Here is a 27500-nt window from a genome sequence, read left to right as displayed (position 1 = left end):
AATCAAACCCAAAATTTGAGCAAATTATTGATCCTCTCTTCGAGCACCTCGTAGAATACAATATATTGTAAACAGAAATTTCCCAACACTTTCACAAGAAAGCCTACATGAGGTGGTATCTATACTTTTCTTGTATTTGGTGAAGGGCCAAACAACTCCCACATGCTATCTCTTAATTCTTCTTCTAATTAAATCATTCTTTCATGCTAAGATTCTTACTTATCCATAACCTTGACCTTTTCGTGCATTTGAAGTCTAGCTTTGCCACTAAAGTACTACCAACTGATTATTAATAGTATTAATTAGCTTTATTTCCTCGCTCTTAAGATTTAAGAACATGGAGATATTTTTGTAGCACTATCTGACGAATAATTGTAGTTTTAAAACAAAATTAACAAGGATAATTGTGATTAGAAAATTAGTCTTTCATAGTGTTTGAATTTGAGAGACAAACTCTTCCCTTGTCCCATGGTATCACGGGCATTTAATTTTCGGGTTTCCAAAAAATTACTTCACATAGTTTCAAATCTCAACTGCCAGTTCATGATTATTTTTCAAGAAATTAGTTTTCACACTGTTTCAAATAAGACTAAAACAATTTACCATTATCAAATATAAAAATATAACAACAAATAATAATAATAATAATAATAATAATAATAATATATATATATATATATATAAGGACCGAATATTTAGGTTGATACTCACGCATAATTAGGGGCACCTCCTAAATTGAAATTGAAAGAAAAAAAGCTGGAGAGTGCGTAAGAATACAATTAAAGCTCACTTAATCATACTTATTGGTGTGCTTGGCGAGGAGATAGACACGTTAGGCTTGAGAGTACCATATGCATCAAATTAGTGCAATAAACGCGTTGTAAGCTGTCAATTAACAAATATAATAAGCGATTCCTCTTTGCATTATTTTGATTAAGAGGGCTCCTAACTTATTTGTCCTTCTAAAAGGATTAATTATATGACAAATCAATACTAACCAAAAGGTCTTTAAACCAAATAACAATGTATCTAAAATACCTTGAACCGAAATAATTGAAATTAGCATATGCTAGCAATCATCATCCGACCATTAAAAGACAAGTGCACACGAGTGAGTCCCTTTCCTTTATCCTTTGCTTATCATGCAATTAATGATCACGTTGGTCGTTAACTCGTGACTCATGATTATGATTATGACATCTATTAAAGTACTACTACTACTAAATATCATCAACTACTTTAAATATTTTAATACTATTTTGGAGGATAAGATGGTACCATATCTTGAATTGAATGCAAAGCACAAAGGTAGAAGACTACCCCCAGCGGATGTGTATTTTATACATTCATTTATCACGTAATCATGATTAAGTAAATATGCATGCTCACTTTAATTTGTGATAGATGAATCACCTGACCGGAATCTGTAAGGTACTTGGGGATGTTTTTGGCTTCACATCAAAAGGAAGTGTGATGATGGCAGGGGCAGAATCTGGATTTACCTCTTGAAATGGTACTTCAAAGGTCAATGACTGGTACAAGCAAACCTCATCTTCTTTGCAATAGTATACCTGAAATTGTTTTTACAAGTTTTTACATTAGGGAAGTGGAAAAAGCTGAGGACAAATAATCCTGTTCTTTTATAGTTAGCCCAGATGTAATAGGTCTCAAAGTGGAGAACACAGAAGTACTCATAGAAAATGTAACTGTAAGATGAATAATAATCACATAGCATCCTCATCGTGCAAAAATGAGGCACAAACTTAATCCTGTGGTAGAACATACTGCTTTGGTAGACTGAAAATTGAGCTAGCTATCATTATCGGTTTCATGAGATGTTACTAACCAGTGCTACTCGAAAGCGTATATATCAAGTCAGTACCAATGCCAAAGCACATGCAAAAGAGGTCAAATTGCCATATGGCAAATCTGAAGCAACTGACGCTTTACTTTGCTCGAAAGATTGCCTAGCTACCAGCCACAAGCTTTCTATTCATAAAATTGGTCATATATACACTTGCCCGTGGCTTAAGGAAGCAAATGCAAGCCATAACTTGATCAAACTAAAGTCAAAGATACATTCTACAGATAATCGTACCTTGCAATAAACTCTGCTGGTGGATGATGAAGCAGAAGATCTTCTGAAGTGCACAACTGCAGAACCTTCTGGGCTGAGATTTCCCTCCAAGGAATCAACCTCAGCAGCATTATCTGGATCAAAATCTATGCTAAATTTACTCTGTGCTTCCTGCATTTTGGTAGAAGGCAGAAAAGACTATGAGGCAAATAAAAAAGGGGACATATTGAGGTGGTAAATTCAAGGGTAACAAAGTACGGCTCCCTATTTTCTTAATCAATTAGTTCAGGAAAGAGAGAAAGAAAACCTTTGAGAAATGGTATCCTTCAGGTACTGAGATCCGTAAGTTCAATGTTCCCTCATTGGATGAACCGCCATTAACTACGACAGTCTGTGTGTCAGCTCCTGATCGGCGTCTCAGGCGCTTCAAAGATCTGGATCTAAGTGGAGGCTGCACTCCTTTCAACTCCAGAGTAAGAACTTCAGCTTCTGACTTGTTCAGGTCTAAGTATCTTATCACACTGTTATTTGTATCTGCTATGTATAATCTTCCTGAAAAGACTCGTAGAATAGAGTCAAATAAAAGTTTCAGCTGTTACATTTTCAAACATGACCACTGAGATACATAAGATTAGTATTAGTTGAATACAAGATACGATGAAGACGATCCAGAAAGTATTAATGGATCTTAAGCAATTGATACCGAAGACTCTCTCTCTCTCTCTGATCTTAGGACAAATGTGAAAGAACAAAGCAAAACAGGGTGGCCCATATGTGGTAACTTGAGATAGAGGAGCAGACCAGTCATGCAGGAATGAGCACTTCAGACGTGTTTATGCAGAGATGAGCATTGACATAATTGATTTCTTTTCACAGAGAACTCATCCCACAAATGGATAGACTTTAAACTTAATGCTTTAGCAGGAACATCTGCTTGATCAATTACAAACAACTGCCATGCATAACAAGCACTCGTATAGTTTCTTGCTAGTGCAAGCTTATGATGAGTATACAAAAATTAAGCGTGATAGTTCTCCTGCAGTAAATTTTCCCCTGCAGTAAATTGAACTTGAAAGGAAGAAGCAAAGTAGGTAATATCATTTGAACATATTCTAAATGACAAGGAAAACAAGAATGGTCTTTTCAAGGTGAAAATGCAACATTTGTCAAAATGCTACTGTCCTGCTTTGATTGCGAGTAAATTTTTGAGGACAGACAACCAATTCATAGAGATTAGTAATGTCTCTCTTATTCCTGCAAAGTTTTACGGTCCACTCTTAGAGTTAGCAAGCAGCCAAATGAAATTGTGCACATAGAAGAAGAGAGTACCATTTTCTGCTTCAACAATTCCAGATGGCTCTGAGAACTGTAGGAAAATAAAAATAAAAAAGAGAGATGAGAATCACCAAAATTGCAAGTCAGAGATTTAAGCAGTGGAAGCAATTTGTCTTTAGAATGAGAGAAATTATCCCTCCCACATGTTAATTGAAGCTTTAAATGGACAAAACACAAAGACTATAATCCCTACAGTATTGACTTAACAAATACTCCTTATTTTTTCCCTTGATAAGGTAAAATTTTGTGTTTATGTATAGTATCAACAAGTCTTTCCACATACAAGAGGTATGTAAAAAGTAGAAAATAGTTTTGTGCAGATTCACGGAAATAATAATATTCATTTGTGAACTCTTGGAGCACGTTTCAGGTCCAAATAAGTGTGTACATGATTGGGTGCTCTTTACAGAGACAGCACAACCTCTGCATTCACCACGCGCCTCACATTCTCAAGTAGCTTCAAAAGAAATTTGATTTGCAGTCAAAGATTCAAATAAAATTGTAGAAAACTTTCCATCATTTTAACATCGAGAAATACCAAACATATGTTGCCAAAGACAATGACCTCCACATGCTACCGTGATTGATGGTGAAATAAAACATAGAAAAAGTTTGGCGGGAGGGGTATGCGGCGCGTCTTATAACTAAACAGGTTGTCTACAGACACAGCCACACATTTTAGTTATAAATAATATGCTAGATTTAATTATTCATGTGTCAGCAGCTTATTATGCCCATCAAATTGGAGAAAATATGGTCTATGTCGTGATACCAGTTACTTATTTCCATGCAAATGCTATCAAGTGTAACATAAAATGTGGTTGGTTGCAGTGAATGTCAATGAATATAGCACTAACGTCCAGAATACGATACAAGTAAGAAAAGATATATGAAATCTCTCCCACCTGAGCTGTCACTGCTGCTCCATCTTTGAAACCAGCATGACCAATACCAGCTAATGTAGTCACCCTTTTACTAACTGGATCTAGCTTCTTAATCTGGCAAGTTAAACAAAAAAAGGAAGTTCAATTTACTTGAAATGTTTCTGTCACAGTACCAAATAAGTACTTCATTATCGAAACATAAGTTACATATAAGATGATTTCTTTGAGCTGAAACCGCAATAAGCAGCATACGAAACATCTCATTGCAAGCTCACTAGATGATTGCAAGAAGTTCCATATATACCACTTGAAAATCAGGAAACGGCCAAAAAATTGAAACCTAATACTTCGCTGCTATTCTTCATTCAGGCAACTGTTTCTTATCTGCCATCAGGCCAATATTCTATCTACACATAAATTACGACATAAATCTAAATTAAATGGTTTTGCAAAATTCTTTATAGTGCCAATTTCCGGTTGAGCAGACTAATCTTTATTAAATTGATATCTCAGTCATAATTTTATTCAGAAGGGGGAAACCACAAACTCCACCATAAGTTGTACCATTGTTGACATGTGTTCTCGCCTTGATATTAAGTGTAATGCTATTAACAATCCTATTAAGTGTTATCAACTAGTGCTTGCAACTACATCCTTCACACGGTTTTAATCCTACCAAAGGCCTTCTCTCTACTATCTTCTCCTCCACTTTTCGTAGACCCAACCCGTCATAAAGATTTTAAGACAAAAAGGTGTAAGTTCAAATAATAAGCTTTGATCAAGTCCAAATAACTAGAAATAAGTTAAGACTGTCCAGATTATGTTTGGAAAAAAAAAATAGCCAGGAGGCTCAAGGGCCTATTTCTCTTCTTTCTTCTTATGCATCTAATATTTCATCAATTGGAGGTATGCCTTCTAGAAGCACATTTGTTTGGTCTTCTCCACTTGAATAATATGTTGATAGTAGTAGAAACATATTTGAAAGTAGCGATTGAGAAGTTAGTTTGACAAAGAAATATCACATCGTAGTTTAAATTAAATTAATAATAAGATGTCTTAGGAAGTGTATCAAACATCATAAGATGTCATGAAATTATGTCACATATGGAAAAAATATTTACTGTCAAAAATTTGCCTGTAAGTACCTTGTGATTATAAGAATCTGCAATATAAATTTGACCATTCTTTCCACATAAAACACCTAACGGATGTTGAAGAAGTACCTCGGAGCCTATTCCATCATGGTCACCGAACTGCACAAGAAATGTTTCTTTAACAAGTTTTATTCTGCCACAAGTGTCTAGAGAAATGCAAATCTGGTTTCTTTAGCTTCAAACAGAAATTACCCTAAACAAGTTTTCCGCAAAAAGTGGATCACCACCAGCCAGTGATCTTGAACCTCCCGTTCTTAGATCAACTGCCCGAATAGAGCTACTCTCACTATCAGCAATATATGCCTCCTTTAGATCTACCAAAAAACAAGTAAACCAACTGTATCAAAGGAAAAGGTGAAAACTGTAGCCTGCTTTTTTTAGAAAGGTAACAGTAAAAACTTGTAGACCAGTTCAAAAGAACAATTCATGACTTGTTAAAAGAATTACCTCGTGATAAAGAAATCCCAGAAGGTTGTGCAAATGAGGTGCTTGTAGAGCTTTCCCATCGCAAAAAAGAAGACGATGCGTGACAATAGTCAAAATTTCAGCAAGTTCGTCTAAAGTGAGTGGTGATGATAGGAAATGTTCTCACAACTAACACATACAAGGAAAAGCCATACAATGAAAGAATCTCAAAACCCAAAAACTAAGCGTACAAAGCCGGTTTCTCTTTTCCACATTAAATTAGTTTTTTTCCCTGTTTGCTTTTGATTGCAAGCTCCTGCTGATTCATGAAGATCAATTAACCTCACCACGTGTTACTAGGAAGTAATAGCACTAACCATATGATAAGTTGCCGACATAGAAAATTTTATTAGAGCTAATGTTGAACCAAATTTTTTACTAGGAAGAGATCCAGAGCACATTATCAAGATTCAAGTCCAAAAGGGAGGCACTGCAAATATATTCCTTTGAGTGTGGGTTCTTGCTTATAGGAAGATATTTTTGTTTTCTTCATGTTCCAACTGATTTAGTTAGAGGATAATGCTAGAGTCCACAGAACATGGTTCCAAATTCATAATGGAATTTTCAAGAAAACAAATTGATGTTAAAATGCCACTCCAGCTAAATTCCCATGTACTTTTTGACAACTTCTCCTATCCTAGTGTATACCTACCTTGCCAAAAGCTCAGTCCATAAAAACTCTTAGTGTTTCCACAAAAATTGAAAGATTTTTAGAGGCAGTTCAAAAGAAGAAAGATATCCGTCCTTGCTAGAATATGAGTACGCTGATAGAATTTTGTGGTGAGCATGCCAATAGAATTTCAGAGGAAAACGTGAATTTTAGTTTGTTTCTGTAGGTATATTGGTGAAAGATCTGGTCCTCAGTTGGTTCTTCCTTGCTCTAGATTAACATATGGATCTATTTTTCATCAAAAAGAGGAAACTGTACCTTTTCGTCAAAAAAGCTTGGAAACCGGTTTAGAAGTAGAAAAAACACCTCAAAAGAAAGTGTGACAGGATCCAACAGGTGAGCATCATAGCATTCCATAATCAATCAATCACTATGCTTCAATCTCATATAAACAACTAGCACAGTTAATCAGCATTCTTAAGCAATTCCAGTTAACCTAACACCAGGCAGACACACGCATATTACCTTGAACCATTCAAATTTCTCTCATAACCATTCCCACTGAAAGCTCTTGTAACTCCATCTGACGTCCTGTGCTCCCAGATCTGATGCTGACCGGCAATTGCAATGTAGACAATTTCATTCTCGGGTTCAAAGCAGACATCCCAGGGAGAGTTGAGAAGCTGAAAACAAGACCAATGATGTTCAGTTCCAAGGAAAAAGGGATGATTCATCAGACTATTTGAAATTGATCTAAGAGAAAGACAAGATTAGAAAATGAAACTACAAATCATGGAAATAAGCTAGAGCTAACAGGAACCAGTTTGTGACCAAGTTATTATTTAATGACAAGCTTGAAGACATCATAAATTTGATCCAATCTTGCCTGTGCAGTTCCAGTTCCTCCCCCTTCATAATCAGAACCTTTTGTTCCATTTCCAGCAAGGGTCCGCACTGTCTCATTCACAAAGTCAATGACCCTACAGTAGTAGAACTCAATTGGTTAAATTAAAGACTTCATTAACATTACCCAGGCAAAGAATAAAGCTGTGATCTCATAAATAAGCTGATAAACACATCATGCCCAATTAAAAAGGAAAATTGAAGGAACAATACAAAAATTGGGAAACAGAATGTCCAACATCATGTTGTCAATGCTAGGAAATGAGAAGATATGTTCAACATGTTAAAAAGTTTTTCAAATGATTTAACCACAGTAAATACCTTGATAATTGGCTTAAAGAACTATAAGTTGGTTATATCAAATGAGCAAAAAAACATCATAAGCCTTTTCATATTACATTCCAATGGAAGTTCAGAATCGGGTACACCTTTTAATCCCTTAGATTAAAGGCTAATACAAAAAGAGTATGTATTTGGTTAACAATAATTTTATCGAAGACATTTTTTGCATTTGAACAGAAATTGTAGGGCTAAAAAGACCTTTCTTAAAAACTGTTTTACTTCAAATGAAGGGGTAACTGAGGAGAATATTAGTTTACTAGTAACTTTGTAAATGTTTAACAGCTGCTAATGTCTTTAGCCCATGAACAATATATGTTTAAATTAATCAGAGATCATGACAATTACTACGACATTAATATCATGTTATCTTCAAACTTAGTCAAGAAAGTTCATAGATGGGCAAAGTAGCAACCCTTGACCCAACCTGCCTTTCTGGTTTTGAAATTCTGTTAACGCCCATTTGGTAGCCATAAGGACTGGATTAATGAGGGATGATAGTTTCACAGAAATATGAAATCTGAAACTACTACTAGAGCAAATTGAGGAATATCAGCGCAATTTGGTATCATGTGATCCAGTGGGTGAGATACTAATCTGAGGATTAGTATTCCATTGGATTTCATCATAGTAAAAGGGCAAACATTTGCCTTCCTCAAGCCGATCCAGTTTCTCCTTCTCCTTCCTCACCTTATCCGCAGCCTTACTCCACTAATATTTTTAGCCGATCTAATTCATTATTTCACGTGGCCTGATCACAATGCCTGTCAATTCCAACACCACAAGCTAACCCAGCCTACTGGCTCCCCCCCAAGCTCGAGAAAATCCGTCTCTTTTTCCCCTCGCACCCACCCTATATTGAGTAGGTCTCCTCCCCCTTCCCATCCGTGGTGACATAGATATCCTTACTCATTTTTTTCTTCATTCAGTTGCTTCTTTTTCTGTGGCTATGTTTTTATCTAATATCTTCTGGTTCTTTGAGGAAACATAGCACAGCTATAAGTTCTCTGTTATCTACAATATATTTCCCTAAGTTCTTTGCCAGGAAAAGATATGCAGGCCTGTCAAAAGAAATCATTTGCAATCAATTATTCACGGTTTAATTTAACCTCGTGGAAAATCAGCTAGTTCTAGAAAAGACCTCATACGAAAATTTTCATTAATGCGTAGAATGAGTGATTGTAGCTAATACATGAAATACTGAACCTGTTTGGCTTCTAATTCTCAAATAAACTTCAAACCTACCCATTATTACCCACGTACCGATTGATCTCTTTTCTGATCAGCTACAGATTGATTAGTCAAAACTTACCAATTGATCTCTTTTCTAATCAGCTACAGATAGATTAGTCAAAACTAAATGAAAGGAGGAGTATCTTATTAAAAGGTACAGAAACAAAAAGCAAACATGGTTATCAACATGTATAAGTTACAGAAATTTGAAATATTCAGATTCTGCCATTGTAATCTTCAGTTGAAGAATACTGATTCCAACTTATTTTTTTGGCAGACAATGTTGGGTGAGAAATTTTATTTTGAAGCTCCAAATATTTGTCCTACACTAATAATCAATGACATTCTATCACAAATATCAAGAATTCAAGTAAATGCAAAAATCAAATTTAGCCATTGATGTGAAAAAATTAAAAAAACATTCAAACTACCTTGCGACACCTACTTTACCAGCTTGTATCCACCTACATCTAATAAAATATGCAACTCAAATTAACTTAAAAATCTCCATGTGCCATCAAACTACTTGACGTAAAGACAGAGGATACAATTATAGCACAAACATTTCCCATTTTAAGAAAGAAAGATAAAAACACATCACGAAATCCATCACAAGAAGTACAGTTTTTGATTTTGTAATCACTGAGGAACAAAAATTCTTTCATGCAAAAAAAAAAAAAAAAAACGAAATTAGATTCCAATATACCCTTTGGTCAATCCAAGTTTTTCCCGGTAATAATCAGTATAATAAACCCATAATGTCAATTTTATCCTCCTCAACGTCTCAAAGATGAAGGCATAAGCATCTACTCCGAGGAAAATATTTGTGGAAATGGAGAACTCAGAATATAAACAATAGGTGATAGTCATTTAAATATGAGAAGCAAAAACATATATGTATTGCCCAATCACAGGCATGCCTCTTCTGACATTACCTTAAAGCATGGTTTTCAGTATCTGCCACATATAAGAGGTTTTTCTTCGCATTGTAAGCCAAACCCTACAGAGATAATAAAAATTAAGATCTGAGATCATTTTTGCAAATGGGAAAAAGTGAGCAATCCAACTTTTAAGAGAACCAAAAAAATTACAATAATTACCTGCGGACGATTGAATGTGGCATCATCAAAGCTACCGTCACGAAGGCCCTCTGCTCCTGTGCTTCCAATTTGGACTAGAAAGTTTCCTTCTAGATCAGTTACTACCTGTCCGCACGTGAAAATTTTCTGGGATTACTAATTTTACCATTCAACTCATAAAGAGAACGTGGACATGAGAAAGAAGACTAATAATAATAAGATCTAGGGGTAATACAGGTGTGATACTAGCAAATCCGGTCACTCAAATAGTGTAGTATATGCGGGAAAGATCTGATTATGGGAAAAAGTATCAAAGAAAAATCAGGACCATGTTACAAGTTACCATTATCAAAAAAAAAAAAAAATCAGGACCATGTTCTTGAGACTGGGACAGAGTAAGAAGGAACTATAATGTAACAGAATGAAAAAATTTCAGAAGAGAGCAAATAAGAACCAGATTGTACATAGAAGGAAACATAATTTCCTACACAACTTCTAAGTCCCCCACAAAGAAGGAACCAGTTCTGTAATAAAATCATAACTAAAAGACTAACAGAGACATCTCTTATGAGCCCTTCCTTACCTCCTCCCAGCATTTTTTCCATCTTCCTCGTGAAATTTGATTCTACCATATTCAACAGCCCTAGTAGCTTACAATCTTTATTCTTTGCTCTTTCATCACCAAATTTGGATAAAAGGGAGACTGCCAAATGCCTAAAATCTCTCAATCTTATTTTTAATTATATTAATTTCCAGTTTGACATCACCCAATCTTCATGAGCAGGAAATACTTTCCAGGAGAAACTCTAATTTCATCTCCCAATTACCATTACTATACACTGCATTGGCATATGAATGATCATGCTTTGACAGTTTAGTGATATTATCCCTTGCCTTTTCAACAAAATGTATAAAGATTGATCTCATCTTAGCATAGCCCTAGACCTTTTCCCACTTGTGGGATTACACTGGGTATGTTGTTGTTGATTTCCTGTTCAAATTTTCTGTAGCACTTATCTTGCAAATATCTTACAGCAATTACCTTTTGCTGATATCAAAACACACTTTAACAATGAAATAAAATAAAAACTTCCCTCTTTAAGTTTTCATTTCCAAAAGTAAATGGAGACTTGGATCACCTGCAACTCAGTGTCGCGAATACATTTACTTTCAAAGGTTGGAATACCTTCATTTATTGATTATCAACAATTCATTTTCCGCGTTAAACTTGAAATTCTTCAATAACCCCATGGTCAGTTCATGACTTCGGAAGAAGAGCAAACCACAAAAAGGGTTAATAAACCTTCGACACAACAGACATCAACCACTTGCTGCATTTCATGCATTTAAAATTTCTCAAACTAATACAATAACCATAACAGAGAGATGACGGAGGAGAGAGAGGAAGAACCTACTATTCGGTTATGATTGCTGTCTGAAATAAATAGCCGGTTGTTGAGGACATCAACTGCCAGCTTACCGGGGAACTTTAAAGGAGATGTTAACAAGCGAGGATCATTATCTTTCTCCAAGCGCAAGGGAATGGGTTTGCTATCCAAGAGATTCTTCTTACCATAGAACCGAAGAGCAGCCTCGACTAAATAATCAAGATCCTACAAACCAAAGCAGAAAACATCAAAATGATAGCCAGTTCTTGTCAATGATCTTCACTATCAACTGCCAGAGATTCTTTTATGAAGTTGCATTTGATAACAGCAGGAGCTTCGACATTTTAATACTTTTTTCATGAAGGAAAAGAGAGGAAAAGAAGAAAAACAGAAAACAAAATAGAGGAGTTCCAGAGTAAAAGAGAAGTGACCTTGTTTCAATTCTCTAAAATATCAACACTTTCCTAGCCTACGTTTGTTATATTACAAAATATATTTTTAAAATTCAGAGATATGTCACATTGAGGTCACAGATCAGGGTCTGTCAGCTACCAAAAGAGATCTGGCTATCCACCACCTCCAATATTGTCGGGAGAAGGAAATTTGGGACAGGTTTCTCACTTGCCTAAGGTTACAGAAGCTCCAACTTCTAGACTGTCATTCCTCTATTGTTACTTTTGAACTATATATATCGACTGTAATACATTTTCATAGTATATTTCAACTAATTTCTTACTCAAACAACATTTTTCCACTTGAACTGGTCAATTTTGCCTCTCAATTTGGAATACTTCCGCAGAAAATTCTTTTTCCCTTCCACATTTCCAACTTATACCCCTTTACATCTGGAAGTAATTCGTTTTATTTTTGTGATGCAATGACATCAAAACAAGCTCTGGATAAGCTTTCTTTTATATATGGAAAGAAAAGGGAAAATAATCATCTACATTGGTCCATACTACAAGACGGTTTTACTCGATTTAAAAGTGGATTCATGAAAAGTCTTAACATGCCCGCAAGAATAACATGCATCTCTAAATATTACAGTCTGTCTTCCATTTTTCTTCAAATTAATTCAGTATGTAGTTTGACATTTACATTATATAACTACAGAGAAAAGATATTAAAGTTTGTTCAACAGAGAAAGCATATATCATCACACTTCAAAATTGATTAGCTAATGAATTTAAATTCTTGACTCGAGTGTAAGTTGTGTAAAACAATAATATTAGAGAATGTTGCCAAATTTTGGGACATCCGAAACAAAAAGTTTCAGAAATTGCAATAAAGATTTAGGACAAAGGGAGTGTAGCTAAGATTGATACAAAATAATGAGGGTTTTTGACTGCTAAATGTAAAAACATATCCCTCGTAATAATTGTTGGCTTTGTCAACTTTAGGAAGTCAAATGAAAGAAGAGCTTCTCCACTGAAACAGAAATAAGTTAATGGCAACAGGAGATTTGAACTGTGTTAAAAACGTAATTAAGTAAATAAAATGTGCTTTCTCTAACAACTTAATTTTAGATAACATGGTCACATAGTTCAACATGATATCAAATCAGGCAGAGGTCCTTGTTTCGAGTCTCATCGCCGCCCTTTAAGGGCAGCCCGGTGCACTAAGCCCCCGCTATGCGCAGGGTCCGGGGAAGGGCCGGACCACAAGGGTCTATTGTACGCAGCCTTACCTTGCATTTCTGCAAGAGGCTGTTTCCACGGCTCGAACCCGTGACCTCCTGGTCACATGGCAGCAACTTTACCAGTTACGCCAAGGCTCATCGCCACCCTTTATCAAAAAGAATTTCCACGTGTTTGACCTATGAAAAAGAGTCAGGCTCGCAGGTAAGGGGGTATATGTTATGGACATTATGACATAATTAAGTAAATAAAATGTGCTTTTTCTAACAGCTTAAACTTTTAGATGATTGTCACACAGTTCATCAGTGAAAGATGACATATTCTCTCAAAAGATTCCTTTGATACTGCACTTTGAAAGGCGTTTACTAATTGAATGTATTACATCAATTGTCAAGTTAATAAATGAACCATTTTCCATCATTTAATCGTGATTGCGCCATCATGAATGGGTTAGATAATCTGTATATATACTACTGCTAGTGCTTGAAATATCAAAGAAAAAAGGAATCCTGTAAGAAACCTTTCTATGACCTTCGCCAGCTATTTGTGCCAAGAGCTTGCCATTTGGCCCGACAAGAACAAACGTTGGCCATGAATTGATACCTAATTCGCGCCATAAATTCATTTCTCCATCATTGACAACCTGATAGTTTGAAAGAGCTTAAGGAAACTATTTAACATACAGAAAAGGAGGCAAGAAGCAGAGACCCACAATCAAAAATTAAAGCTGATATTTTGAAATGATAACAATGACAAATTAAGTTACCCTATGCACCAGTATACCGAATCTGAGTAATGAAGTGCAGTAATAAACAAGAGTTCAATTGGAAAAATAGATTACAGACATTGTCAGACAATCCTTAATCATTAACAGTGAATTAGCAAGTACTCCCTGCTGTTAAATTTATGGAGTCTTCCTTCTTAAAAAAAATATGGAGTCCCCGAGGCTCAGAAGGTACATTTGGATTGGAAAAGGAGGGAAGGGTGGGGGAGAGGTTCCCAAGACAGTGTTAACAATTGGAATGGCAATTTTAACATAGCCAAGTATGGTGTAGATAGCAGCGGTGGTTCATCCTTAATCTACCAAAAAAAGTAATATATAACCTAATATGGATGCTCTAAATTCTCTGCACATTTATGTTGTTTCCAAATATTCATTCATTTCTTGGGGATCTAATAGATTCAAGACCAAGCAGACAGGCTGTTCTTATTGGAAAGAACCATCAAACATTAAAATCTGTAATAGTTTAGCTCTTGAACAAGTACTTACTGGATGAGTGATTCCATAGCGTAATACAGCACTACGAATGGCTTCAAGGTCCTTCTCGTTGTCAAACTTAGCTGAATGCACCCCCACAACCACAAACTGCAAAACTAATGTTTGATGAATCAGCTACAACTATGAATAGAAGTGTGTATGCAAACCTTCAGATGCAACTGCGGATAAAAACTACTAAATTAATAACAAATATTAGTTCGTCCTCCTGTTTTTTTGGATAAGCAATATTGGCTTCCTCCTAAAAAGACTAGAAGTGAATATAGATCAAACTTTCCTCAGTCTGCAGTGTTAACTTTCACTCTCTTTTTTCCCGTTCCCAAGAGAATATCAGAAACGATTTCAGAGTAAGATATATGAAAAGTTGAACTTGTGACAATATTCCTTCATAAGCTCAAACCCAGTATACAGATCTTATTATGAAAGCTAGAAGGGCTCATAAGAAGTGCAGTTATCCTTCTGGTCATTTCACATGTATGAGACAATAATTTGAGGCTATATCGGTTTGACCAGTCAGTAATAACTCAGAAAGTTTACAGATAAGCCCAGTTAAAAGCTAAAACCTCATGAAATTTCCTTCTCCTTTAACAGCATTTGCGATCTGCAAAACGCACTTCATGCCTATTTTTTTGAAATTTGCTCAAAACCAAGAGTTTGTAGATTTTATAGATATTGGATACAGGGAATATTACAGAATAAACTAATAGATAAACTGCCTGGATTTCAGAGTAATCTAAAGCCTAACTAAAACTAAAACAAATTACTTAGTGCATTTACCGCACAGAAAGAATATAGATCGACACAGATGTGATATCAACAAAGACAAACCCCATGGAATTGCAGTCTAGACAGCCTTTCATTGGTATCACAAAAGTACAGCTTGATCTTAACATTCCTACATTTTAGCAATATTTCTTTGTAGATGAATTCTAAACATAATTTAAACCAGCTAACTCACCCTAACCTGACCTAGCCATGGCTTTTTTAACTTCACTTTCCCTTCTCTCCTGAACATTTAACTGCTGCAATTGTGCACCTCTATCTAATGAGAACCTCAGATTGTCTGTAGTCCTACATGAACTATAGCATGCATGTCCATGTATCCTTCTGCCGGAATTAGTAGAATAATGATCTACTCGTAATCAAACTAAAAACAATATGGTTAAGAATTTTCAGGATAGGTATACACTATTATAACTATGAGAAACAGTTGGAGTACATCTCCGATGATCAACTTGTTGTAGACAGAATATCATTTCATGAGACAACCAACAAAGCTGAGATTGGAACCCAAAAGGTGAAAGGGTGAAAGACAATCTTACAGGCATATCTTCATATTTCTTTTCCAGAAACTCCAGATCTGGCAGTACATGCATACAGTTAATGCAGCAGTAAGTCCAGAAGTCCAAAAGAACAACTTTTCCTCTCAAATCCTGCGCAAACATAGGAATGTTTCAGGGAATGAGTGCATAGTAATAGCACAGATATATCATCCAGAACTCCTTTTTTTTTTTCATTTTTCCAGCAAATATGTGCATATTAAACATACCTCCAAGAAACAATAAGATTAAAAGTACTACTCAGCAGAACAGAAAATTTTCAAATTCATAGATGGTATAGGTATTCATGGTTGTCTCCCATCTGCCTAAGCCTTGCGGGCAGAGTTATCCAGTACTTGTGTGGTGGGAGGTAGCAGGTGCCCGGTGGAACAGTCGAGGTGCGCCATGCCGCCACAAGCTGGCCCGAACACCACCATTTAAAAAAGAAAAGGTATCATGGTTGTCGCTAAAAGCTTTTTGCAACCAATATCATTGCCAGAAGATTCTTAACATCACTCAAAAGGATAATATAGAAATCCATTGAAATAGAACAGTATATTATGAAACAACATAATATTATATTTGGGAGGAATTCCTCTCCAAGTTTCAACAATTTTACATACACATGTAGTTGATAGAAAACACTGTTTAGATAGAAGTAGATAACCAAAAGTTTCCAGAAGAATATTTGCATGAAGACTGGAGGATGAAAAAAAGAACATAGATATGAACATATACAAAAATAAGCTATAAGAAAAAAGACATAAAGTTGCCAGAAGAAGCAGAAAGTGAAATATGGAATTATGTATTTACCCTGCCTAGCTGAAGGGGAGCTGTATTCAGCCAATCTAGTTTAGATGGGAACTCAGGCACAATGGTCGTAGATTTCCTAAGCAAAATGCAGAATATTAAACATGATAAAGTAAGTCAGGAATCAACGAAACAATTAAAGATGCCAAAAAGCATGCAACATAAATGATACTAATTTCATAATGTAGGAAAACTCGGCAACCTTTTTTATTTATAAGGCAATAAAAGGTTGCAGTTTACATGTTTAAAAAATACAAAAAAACTTCTGTTACCTTGCGTCCACATCAGATATATAGTTTACAAATTGTTGAATCCTCTGTGAACTGGATGCATCTGCAGTGGCAATAGACAAATAAAAAATAATCTCCTTCCATTATTATCTCAAATTTCGTCCAAAAAAAAGTAGCAGCCCATACTTCATATACAGAATGGATAGAAGCCACATTGGAAATGCCCCCAAAAAATAAAAATAATAATAATGTCATCGAGAGAAGTTTTCTACATCAAGAAGAATGGAACAATGATAATGAAGAGAAGATAAAAATACTTCATTGTAAGAGGCAGACCTTCTTTCTGTCCAAAAGGAGGATTGCCAGTGCCAAATAACAAGTTCCAGATAGCTTTGGGAGATGCATACTGCATTGCCTGCATAGGAATAGCAGAGCATGCAAATATGAACACCAAATCAGGTAAAACCAAAAGAAATCAAAAGGATGACTTTTGCTTTCTGTCTTTAAATTCTATACCTTCCAGTTTGTAATAGTGAAGAGGAGACAGGATGCAGCAATTCCTAAACTTCCATATCTTACAACATTTCGTCTGGTAACCTGCACCCTGTCCATAAATTACTTCTACAACCTCACAACATTATACCAAATTCCCTAAATGGTCATCCCATAAAGGCATATGAACCCTCTTTGGGGACAAAAGTATTCCAATTTGCAAACGAGAGAATTTCATTTGTACGAGTATTATTCATGTCACTCTAAGCAGATTTGACTTTTTGTTCATACATGCAGCAAAATGAAGCATGTAACTCAGTGATTATACATCAACAACAACAAGTGATGACAAGAAAAAATCTTACGCCTGCCTTTCTGGGGCAGAGAAGTTGTTTCCAATAGACCCTCGGCTCAAGAAAAACATTTTTCAAAGCAGGTTTGAAAAATACAAGAAGAGAGGGACAACCGCCCTTAGAAGAAAATCCCTCCACTCTATTAACCTCATTTCTCTTTCGGGGCTGAACTTTTTTTAGGAAAATTCTAGGCTCCCCTGACAATTTCCCAACTTTATTCTTCTCATAAGGATGCATTTAACAATCTCTGTTTCATCACAAAATAAAAAGAACATTTTCCTTCATACCGAGGACACCCTTTTAGAATAAAAATACAATAGGTAACAAGATAATAACAACATCGCCATGGCTGCAAACCTCGGTTGGATGACACCAAAATCACTTGCCTTCCGGGTCGCCCCACCAAGATACGGGTCTCTTAATTTCTCTTGCCAAGTATAATTGAAGGTCAGAATCTATCTATCTCTCTTCTTTGTGAGAAGAACTTAGTTCAGCTCCATAACATAAAGGACCATTTGAATCAGAAATCTCAATGGGGTGTGAATATTTCCTCAATTTTTTTTTTTTTATAAGGTAAGGTTTAAAGGGTTGTTTGATTCTTTTCAAACACTGGAGTTGCAGAGAGGGGCAACCACCCTTGGAAAAAATCCTCCTAACATGAATAACTCCCTTCCTAACCAGCAACCAAACAACCCCTTAAAGCACAAGAAGTCCGCTGTTTGATTCCGAAAAATTTGAGGCTCAGATACTGCATTTTGCTCGGACAAAGAGAAGGCAACCACGCCATGGCTGCAAAATCACGATTGCATGCAAAAAAGAGAACCTCAATTGCAGGCCATCTGGGATTTGCCAGGCCAAGATACAGGTTGGATCGACTTCAATGCCCAGCGAGTGACATTATTATCATCATTGAGATATATGGATTCATCTTCTGTTTCTGAGTACTTCGTGAATATGGGCTGTTGGTTTAGTAGCTACAGAAAATCATTGGCACAAAAGAGAGGGACAACCACCCTGGAAGAAAATCCCTTCTCTCTATTAACCTCATTTCTCTTTCTGGCTCACTTCTTTTAGGAATTCTTCGCTCTCACCTGAAAATTTCACTACTTTTCTCTCCTCAGAGAGATAAAATGGTAACCAAGTGGTAATTTCATCATGCAAAAATGTTTTCCATCATACCAAAGACACCTTAAGAGTAAAGTTGAGGCTCAGATCTGTTGATAAGACAAGAGAATGAAGACATCGCCATGGCTGCAAACACCGTTGGCATGACACAAAATCACTAGCCATCCGGATTGCCCCGCCAAGATACGGTCCCTTTATTTTCTTTCCCTATTGAGTTGCTCAAAAAAAGAAGGAAAGAAACTATCATCATAGCCTCATATTATCTATCTATATATCTATCTATTAACAACATCCACTGAAAAAGCAAAAGTGCTTTTGGTTCAAATGCAAACTGACAGGGTCTCTTAGGTAAATTCTCTCTGAAATCATGGGCTTATTATATCTAAGAAGAAGATAAAATAGCCATCATTCTTTGATACATCATTCTTTTGATTCCAAAATTTTTGAGGCTCAGATACTACATATTTGCTCGGTCAAAGATAAGGCAACCTCGCCATGGCTGCAAAATCACCAGTTGCATGCAAAAGAGAGAGCCTCAGTTGCAGACCATCCTGGGATTTGGCAGGCCAAGATACGGGTTGGACTGTCCTCAATGCCTGATTTTTGTAGCCCAGAAAGTAAAACATTATCATCATGACAGCCTCTTTTGCACAATTTCGCACTTTCTTCTTCTCAGGGTGCTGTATCAGTAACCAAACACTAATTTCATCATGAAAAACACTTCATACCAAAACACCCTTTTAGAATAACAATACAATAGGTAACAAGAAAATAAAGACATCGCCATGGCTGCAAACCTCGGTTGCATGACACCAAAATCACTTGCCTTCCGGGTCGCCCCCCAAAAGAGACGGGTCTCTTAATTTCTCTTGCCAAGTATCGTTGAAGCCTCAGAATTCTATCTCTCTCTCTTCTTTGTGAGATGAATTAGTTCAAATCCATAACATCATAAAGGACCATTTCAGTCAAAAATCTCAACAGGGTGAGAATAACTTTCCCCTGAGATTTAAAGGGTTGTTTGATTTTTTTTCAATTTTTTTTTTCATATGAGAAATCACTGGAGTTGCAGGGAGGAGCAGCCACCCTTAGAAAAATCCTCCTAACATTATAACTTCCTTCCCAACCAGCAACCAAACGACCCCTTAAAGAACAAGAAGTCCCCAGTTTGACTCCGAAAACTTTGATGCCCGGATACTGCATTTTCCTCAGACAAATAGAAGGCAACCACACCATGGCTGCAAAATCACAGGTTGCATGCAAAAGTTGCAGGCCATCCTGGGATTTGCCAGGCCAAGATATGGATCAGATTGTCTTCAATGGCCCATTTTGGTAACCCGGGAAGTGATATTATTATCAACACTACCTCAAAAAAGGCCATCAGTGCAAATTCCCCGATAATACACACTTACTGAGATATATGAATCATCTTCTGCTTCTGAGTATCTCATGAATAAGGGCTGTTGGTTTAGTAGCTACAACTGAGAGGGGCAACCACCTGGAAGAAATCCCTTCTCTCTATTAACCTCACTTCTCTTTCTGGCTGACTTCTTTTAGGAATTCTTGACTCTCACCTGAAAATTTCACAACTTTTCTCTCCTCATAGGGATACAATGGTAATCAAGTGCTGATTTCATCATGAAAAATGTTTTCCATCATACCAAAGACACCTTAAGAGTAAAATTGATAAGGATGTTTATTGCCATTGTGCACTGTTCTTAGCAATTCAACTTAGTCTAGGTAAAGTTCAAGAAGGAATTTCAGATGGACAAAAGAGGAAAAGAAAAAAAGAAAGGAAAAAAGATGAATCTACAAAATGCATACAGCAATTTGAGGTATTAGATATCAAAAGTGGTCATGATGATGGAGATGATCTAGATATTGAATCGCTCTTACCCTCCAATTGAGGATACGGCACCACTGATTGGATAGTTATCCAGCTCTGCCATAATCTCTGTCCTATTGGATTCAGGTGAAGAGAGAGCTAGATCATTAACGGTTTGAGATTCCTGCACCCTCACATCTGCAATGTTTGTCATTTTATAGTAAGCATAGAAAAGGAGCCACTATTAACCACAGATGATATGCTAGAGGAACATTAAAACCAGCAGCTTTCTATCAACTAAGTAAAAGACAGCAAAAGCATACTGCTTAAGGGAGCAGAGAAGAGGAAATCCTTCAATAAATTATATAAGACGTTACAAAAAAGAGCTTATTCGCAAGTTTTTTCATAAGTAACACAAAAGAGCTTCAGTTTTCTAGATTTCTCAATGGTACATGAAAAGGGCAGTTCTTAACATGTTGGTAGAACTACATACTATGGCTACCAGAGCCACCACTGAGGATATCTTCAAGTGAAACATCGCTTATCTCCTTTCTGATGAGTGATGGCTCCGCTACTTTTAGAGTATCTCCTGATAGTGTTGTCGTCACAGCTATACATCTGCAAGTAGGTCAACAGACTTAAGAATGTAGAAGAAATGGAATCAAAATTATCACAAAAACGAGATGCAAAGAGAGTACAATAGATGATTAGAATGATGCTGATACAACTTATTGATTCAGTTGACCGATGAAAGAAATGAAGAGGAAAGTTCAAGTAGGATTGGAGTACCATCAACTTTAAATGATTGCACAGAGTCCAACTATATAAAGAAAAAGAAAAATCGCTCAATCACAAATACCTCATGTTTGCTGCTTTGGCAGCTTGTACTCCAGCTAATGCATCTTCAATCACAATACACTGTCAAGATAGAGGATTATGATAATGTCTGACAAGGTCAACAAACAGAACACTGATCTACTTAACACATCAAAACTCCATCGGCCTCGAATATGAACCTTCAGCAATTCATAATGCACATTATTTTATAAGAGAATGGCGTATCATGACTCAGAAAAACAGTTCTCGCTGAAAGAATGTTTGTCACTTAAGCATCTCTTTTCCATCCCGACATTAAATTTTCAACACAAAAAATAGTAACATATTTATCAAGTTTCTCAGTATCTTTTTTGCTCATAATTGTTTTCCAGCTAGCTTCATCTGATTATTACAGCCATATATGGATAATAATGTAGAGAAATCTCACTTAAACAAAATGTGAATGCAAAAATCGGTGATATCTTAGGCGACTAGAAGTGTCTCGTCAGATTAGCATCACGCACCCACAGCTACATGTCTTTTTTTTATGACAAAAAGACGGAAAAAAAAAAAGACATGGAGTTGTTCTAAAAACAAATTGTGATGGGAAATAGCATTGCATATTCTGGAAACTACCTCACTAATGGGAACATCAAGAATCCGTGATGCAGCCAAGAAAATATCAGGAGCAGGCTTCAAATTTTTGAAAGCATCAGCAGATACAATTGCATCAAACCTGTCAAATCAAAGAAAAAGTACGTGAGGTCAAATATAAATAAGAAGATAACTAAAGATAAAGGTGACGGAGACAGGGAGCTTTCAATTATTTCACTGCAAAACAGCGAGTTTTATCAGAGTTTTACACTTTCACTTGTATAACCACGATAAAGTACTATGTCCTTCCAAACTACATTATCAACCAACTCATAGTGTGTGTGTTTGCGTATATACCATGAAGAAATGGACCTTGAACATAACTCAACCGCAAAAGTTAGCTCATATATATTCATACAACACACAGAAGAACGATGTTTGACTTGACACATTAATCATCGGCAAGTCGGAGAATGTAAAACACCCCAAAAATCCCCAAAATTTACTCCTATGCCTCATTTCTTTAGTGCTGAAATAAAATGCTTATTGAAAGAAAAAAGAAAATTCATGGTAACAACAATCCAAACAGGCTGTTAATAGTCCCTATGTAAGAGGGAAGAAAGGGATGTTTTGCACAAATAATCCTGAAGAAAGGGCTGTTGGAGTTGTTGAGAAATCACGGGCTAATACAGAGAGAGGCAACCACCCTTTCAACAAAATACCTAAACTCCCTTGTAGCCTCATTCTCTCCCTTCTGGGATTTTTTTTTTTTTTTTTCTCTTTGCATCTTTCCTTCTCTCAAGAGCAATTGGACGAGATGACCCTTCAAGTCTTGAATTAAGAGAAAAGAAATTCCTTTTATTTTCCATTTTCCCAGATATTGAGGCTCAGATCCCTTCAAGTGTTATAGCTCGGGCAAAAGGAGAGTCCCGCGACTCAATGGCTGCAAAAACCACCAGAAAATCTGGGGGCATGCCCCACCAAGATACATGTAGGATAATCTCAAATGCCCAATTAAAAGAGAAGATCTGCAAATCCATCATTGCCTCTTTCAAGCTGTCAATCAAACTCACCCAGCATAACTTGTTCATTCTTTGAGTCAGAAACGCCTCATTTTTCAGCAGAATAAAGGTAATGGGGGTAGGCTCAGATTCTGACTTTTTTCCAGACAAAACGCAAAGAGTTTTAAAACCTGTCATGGCTGCAAGCTTCAGTCAGCCTTGTGAGACAGAGAAGAAACATCAAAACTGGATCTTTTCTCCCCACACCTCACAGACACACGTGAGCTGCCATGCCATGCCAAGATAAGACTAGATTTTATCAACATCAATCAAATATTGTCCAAACACCTACAGTATTTTCAACTTCAAGAGTAAAATGTTATATTCATTTTTTCACAAACAACAATCTTCATAGCCCTAATACTATGGATCAGAGGCTATTGTAATAAGTAATTCAATCAAGGGTGGTTTTGTAATTGGAAAACAAAAATCATTTGAGTATCATTGGCAGAGGAGAATGACAGAGAGGGGCAAAACCACCCATTGTAACTCCCAACAGCTTTCTGCTTTCACCGCAGCCTCAAAATATCCTATTTGTGCAAATCCTTCTGCTTCGGTCGAATCCCACCATTGAAAATCGTCGGAAAAAAGGGGGGTTTTGAGCAAACATACAATTCAATTTCGCCGTAAAGATATCGTACCGGAGCAAGTTCAGCAGCCGATGATTTGGCTGGACATCCAAAATCGGGTTAAGATAATTTAAATAAATAAGTTCTTGATATGTGTTGATTCAGTACAATTCGGAGTTTCTTGAATGCCAATTATAAAAAGAAATGAGAAGCAACTATTCACGGCTAAAGTGCAATGCAACTCACATCGTTATTGGTAAACCTGCTGCAGCCAAGTTTGCATCAACTTTAATCCGGTCAGCGCTAGATGCAACAGCCACTTTGAGGCCATTGCTTTTACACTGTTGTACCATATCACCAAATTAATGAAATGCAACAAAAGCAGAAAGAGCAAGAACATTTAGTCAAGTTGCATCACAGTTTATACATACCTGAGAGACAAGTTCAAAAGCACCAGGGAAACCTATGCCAGAATTTGGTTTTGCATACTACAAATGTTTGTCAGTTCATCAAAAAAAAAAAAAAAATGTCAGTTCTGGGGTCAGTTACTATGACTAAAAGGAAAGTGCTTCGAGAGTAGATATTCTAAAATATATGAAATTTCAATCACCTTTAATAGATATATCTCAAAAAACCTCTTCTTTGCAGCCTCAGTATCAAATCCTTCAACACCCTTAGCAGAAGCAACACCACCTAAGAAGTTTGCTTCACCTGATTTATTTCGACGATAAAGGACAATGAAAAGGAGAACCGGTTATTAAGATAAAATGACAAAGAACAAGGTGGTACTCACACAAAAGTTGATTTTCTAAAGGATAGTAACATCAAACTAGCTTTTTTATGCGTTTGTTACTTGCGGGTCAAAAAAAGAGTAACTGAAGATCAATAAGTTCAACTGATTTATTTGGATCCAATGGCAATTAACTTTCTTTTTTGGGAAAATGGTGGTGTCCAACCAATTTAATATGCACCTCGAGTATGATACATGCTACCTTCCACCTGTCTGCCAGGGCTTAAGAATATGGGAAGAAATCACATACTGGAATTTCAACCCTGGTCTTGTCCAGTGGCAAGAAATTGATAATCATTCACAAGAACCAGTTTTTGTAGACAATAAGGATGATTTTGTAGTACAATTGTTTCTTGTGGAGAAGAGTCCTAGTTTCACATAGCGAATGAGAGAACTCATACAAGACCTTGGCTTGCTATATGCATGAAAGAAAGCAACGTGATAAGATCTATAACCAGAATTAAGACCTATTATTTGACGGGAAAGAGATAAAGCTTCACAAGAATCGAATATTCAAATAAGGTGGATGAAGGCCACTCTAGTTTTTTGCATAACAAAGTTCCAATGGAGGGGACTGGACACATATTCTGGTTAATTCTCTTGTTTTGCTATTCATCTTTTGCATATTACAGGTAGCTGACTTAGTTGTTACCTCATTAAAGTCACCAGCATGGCTTTTAAGAGAATGACGAAAGGCTGAGGTAAAAGATATAATGACTCAAACTGACAATAGCATTGAACAATTGCTTTCTACACAGAGATTTATCAACTAAAAAGTGAGGACTAATGCTGTGATTTAACCTCAATGATATCCAAAGCAGTCAAATGTTCCCAAACATATCAATCAAGAAACTATGTCTTAATCACAAACTAGATGGTTGGTTAATTGTTTTCAAAAATATGAATAAAAATTGGAACAATGACGATACTGTCCACCAGAATCCTAATGATAATTCCATACCCATCTTTCACATCAAACACATAGAAAAGAACGTAAATTTTCAAGAAAATCCCAATAAAGAAAGACTCCAAGAAGAAGAAGAAGAATTTACCCATGCCCATGAAACAATTGCATTGAACGATTGCTTTCTGGACAGGCATTTATCAACTAAAAAGTGAGGGTCTAATGATTTGTGCTTTAACCTCGACTTAATGCATGACATCTAAAGCAGTCTAGCGAAGTCAACAAAAAAAAAACACCCAATATTGTCAATTGTTCCCAAACATATCAATCAAGAAACTAGTTCTCAATCCCAGACTAGTTGGGGTTGGAAAATAGTTTTCAAGAATAGGAATAAAAAATGGTACTTAGAAAAAAACAAGAAGGGACACAATGATAATTCCATAGCTATCTTTCACATCAAAGACTTAGAAAAAGATAACAAGGGACGCAATGAAAAGAATATAATAATCAAGAAAACCCAATAAAGAGACTATCCAAGAAAAAAGAATGAAAAAAAACATAGCGATCAAGAAACTACTTCTCAATCACAATGTAGATGGAGTTGAAAAATTGTTTTCGAAAATATGAATAAACAATGGTCCAATGATGATGCTCTTCATTAGTATCCTAATGATAATTCCAAACCCACCTTTCGCAACAAACACTTAGAAAAAAGATAACAAGAAGGAAAAATACAAATCCGTATAAGCAGATTGACAAAGAAACCTCAAGAAAATAATGTAGTAATGATCAAGATAGTCTCCAAGAAAAGGAAGAAATTTACCCATGCCCATGAAAGGAACAAAGTCATCAACAGTAACTTGAACACCCATCTCAGCAAAAACATCAACAGCAGCTTTTCTTGAAGGTTCTTCACTATTGCAAAGCACACCATCCATATCAAACAACACAGCCGATACTTTCCCCCATTGAGCATTCTTGTCTTCCAATTTCTGGCAAGCATTCACCTTTAAACCATTCTTTCTTGACCCCAACTCCATGTTTCTAAAGGGTTTTGGAGAAAATTGAAAGGAAAATTTGGATCTTGAATTGAAAAGTGAAGAAAGTTTGGGTTTTCCAAGAGTGCAAGTGGACAGTGTAGTAAGCCTCAACGCCATTTTTTTTGTTTGGCCTTTGGAGTAACGCTTCAACTGAAACCTTTATTATATGAACTTGTTTTCTTGGTTCTTGATATTGGGTGGCGGGGAAAGGGATTCAGTTGTGTTTCGGTGTGATTGGACTATTATGCCCTTTTATCCGTCTTGGATATGAGGGCCGTTTTAAGCGGATTATCAGAATTGGGGTGGGATTTTGTCTTTTCCTCTTATTTTATGTGATGGACGATACATTTTGATTTCTTTTTGTTGATTTTATATTTCCTTTCTGTTTCTGTTTTACATGAGATTCCCATAAGGCAGGTTTTTTATTAAGGGTGAGACTTAAATCAAATTTTAATTAAATATTTTAGTTTCTTAATAAATTTATATATTTTATTTGGAGTTTATGCTTTTAGCTTTTGAGTAATAAATTCTTACTTTTTTATACTAATTGATTTTTTCATATATTTTGTGCGCAGACAATAGAGCCGGTCCAATATGTCTCTAGATATTGATATTAAATAAGATTTTATCGATTTAATTTTGAAAAATATGTTTCAACTGGAACAACTATCACGAGAAGTGTTAATTTTATTCTAATTGTGGTATAAATATTTGAAAAATAATCAAATTTGATTGATATGATTGAGTATATTAATTAAATCATTATATTTTACTTGTACAAAATTTTTAATTTCGGAAATTAGTCTAAACATCAATATTAGAGTGACTATTGTATTCTGTTTTAAGAGATTAAAATAATGTTTTTCTCCCGATCCTCATGTCTCTTTCAGTCACACCATCAATTAGAAGGCATATGTTCCCCCTCCCCCCCCCCTTTTTCCCCCATTTTTATAAAGGTTTTGCACTTTCATTCTTTTCTCCACAATCTTCTATATTATTTATGTGAAAATAAACCATAATTTTTACAATTAATAATTTTTGGGCTTTATTAAAAATATTGAGGCCTTAAGATGTACCACCATTAATAACTTGCTTAGGTCGTTTGCCAAAAAAAAAAAAAAAAAAATTATGCCATGATGAGTTAGTTGTTGTGTTACTATCAGAGATTGAAGATAGTTAAATATTTCTTTGACAA

At 35.9% G+C, this 27500-nt stretch overlaps 1 protein-coding gene across 3 annotated transcripts; it reads right to left on the bottom strand.

Moving 5' to 3' along the window:
* Positions 1-1112: 1112 nt before the first annotated feature.
* LOC132064377 (protein SUPPRESSOR OF QUENCHING 1, chloroplastic) lies at positions 1113-26496 on the bottom strand. Of its 3 annotated transcripts, none has more exons than XM_059457330.1 (28): positions 26089-26488; positions 24182-24282; positions 24003-24059; positions 23818-23912; positions 21984-22083; positions 21391-21449; positions 21025-21149; positions 20603-20729; positions 17256-17343; positions 17076-17154; positions 16782-16842; positions 16513-16588; positions 15703-15813; positions 14375-14470; positions 13625-13747; positions 11495-11692; positions 10101-10205; positions 9936-10000; positions 7412-7505; positions 7051-7208; positions 5898-5947; positions 5643-5764; positions 5442-5549; positions 4318-4410; positions 3407-3443; positions 2385-2629; positions 2099-2248; positions 1113-1571 (listed from the first exon to the last, which is right to left on the bottom strand). In XM_059457330.1, exons 1-28 carry the CDS (start codon positions 26420-26422, stop codon positions 1410-1412), a joined length of 3219 nt encoding a protein of 1072 aa, XP_059313313.1. In that variant the 5' UTR covers positions 26423-26488; the 3' UTR covers positions 1113-1409. The 3 variants fall into 3 exon arrangements, with proteins under 3 accessions (XP_059313313.1, XP_059313314.1, XP_059313315.1); XM_059457331.1 differs by lacking the exon at positions 26089-26488 and adding an exon at positions 25414-25477; XM_059457332.1 differs by lacking the exons at positions 1113-1571; positions 2099-2248 and adding an exon at positions 3295-3331 and having other exon boundaries at positions 2461-2629; positions 26089-26496.
* Between the last annotated feature and the right edge of the window lie 1004 nt (positions 26497-27500).

Source organism: Lycium ferocissimum, chromosome 7 (genome assembly GCF_029784015.1).
Source record: "Lycium ferocissimum isolate CSIRO_LF1 chromosome 7, AGI_CSIRO_Lferr_CH_V1, whole genome shotgun sequence".
In the NCBI taxonomy this organism is placed as follows: Eukaryota; Viridiplantae; Streptophyta; class Magnoliopsida; order Solanales; family Solanaceae; genus Lycium; species Lycium ferocissimum.
This window is presented reverse-complemented; position numbering and strand designations above follow the sequence as displayed.

What these genes read in the sequence shown, in the direction of transcription:
- LOC132064377 (XM_059457330.1), bottom strand. Translation starts at nt 26,422, where the DNA reads ATGGCGTTGAGGCTTACTACACTGTCCACTTGCACTCTTGGAAAACCC. An exon ending in TGGGATTTCTTTATCACGAG is followed by an intron (nt 5,765 to 5,897) that starts GTAATTCTTTTA and finishes GTTTTTTGGTAG; the next exon opens with ATCTAAAGGAGGCATATATT. An exon ending in AATTGTTGAAGCAGAAAATG is followed by an intron (nt 2,630 to 3,406) that starts GTACTCTCTTCT and finishes GAGTCTTTTCAG; the next exon opens with GAAGATTATACATAGCAGAT.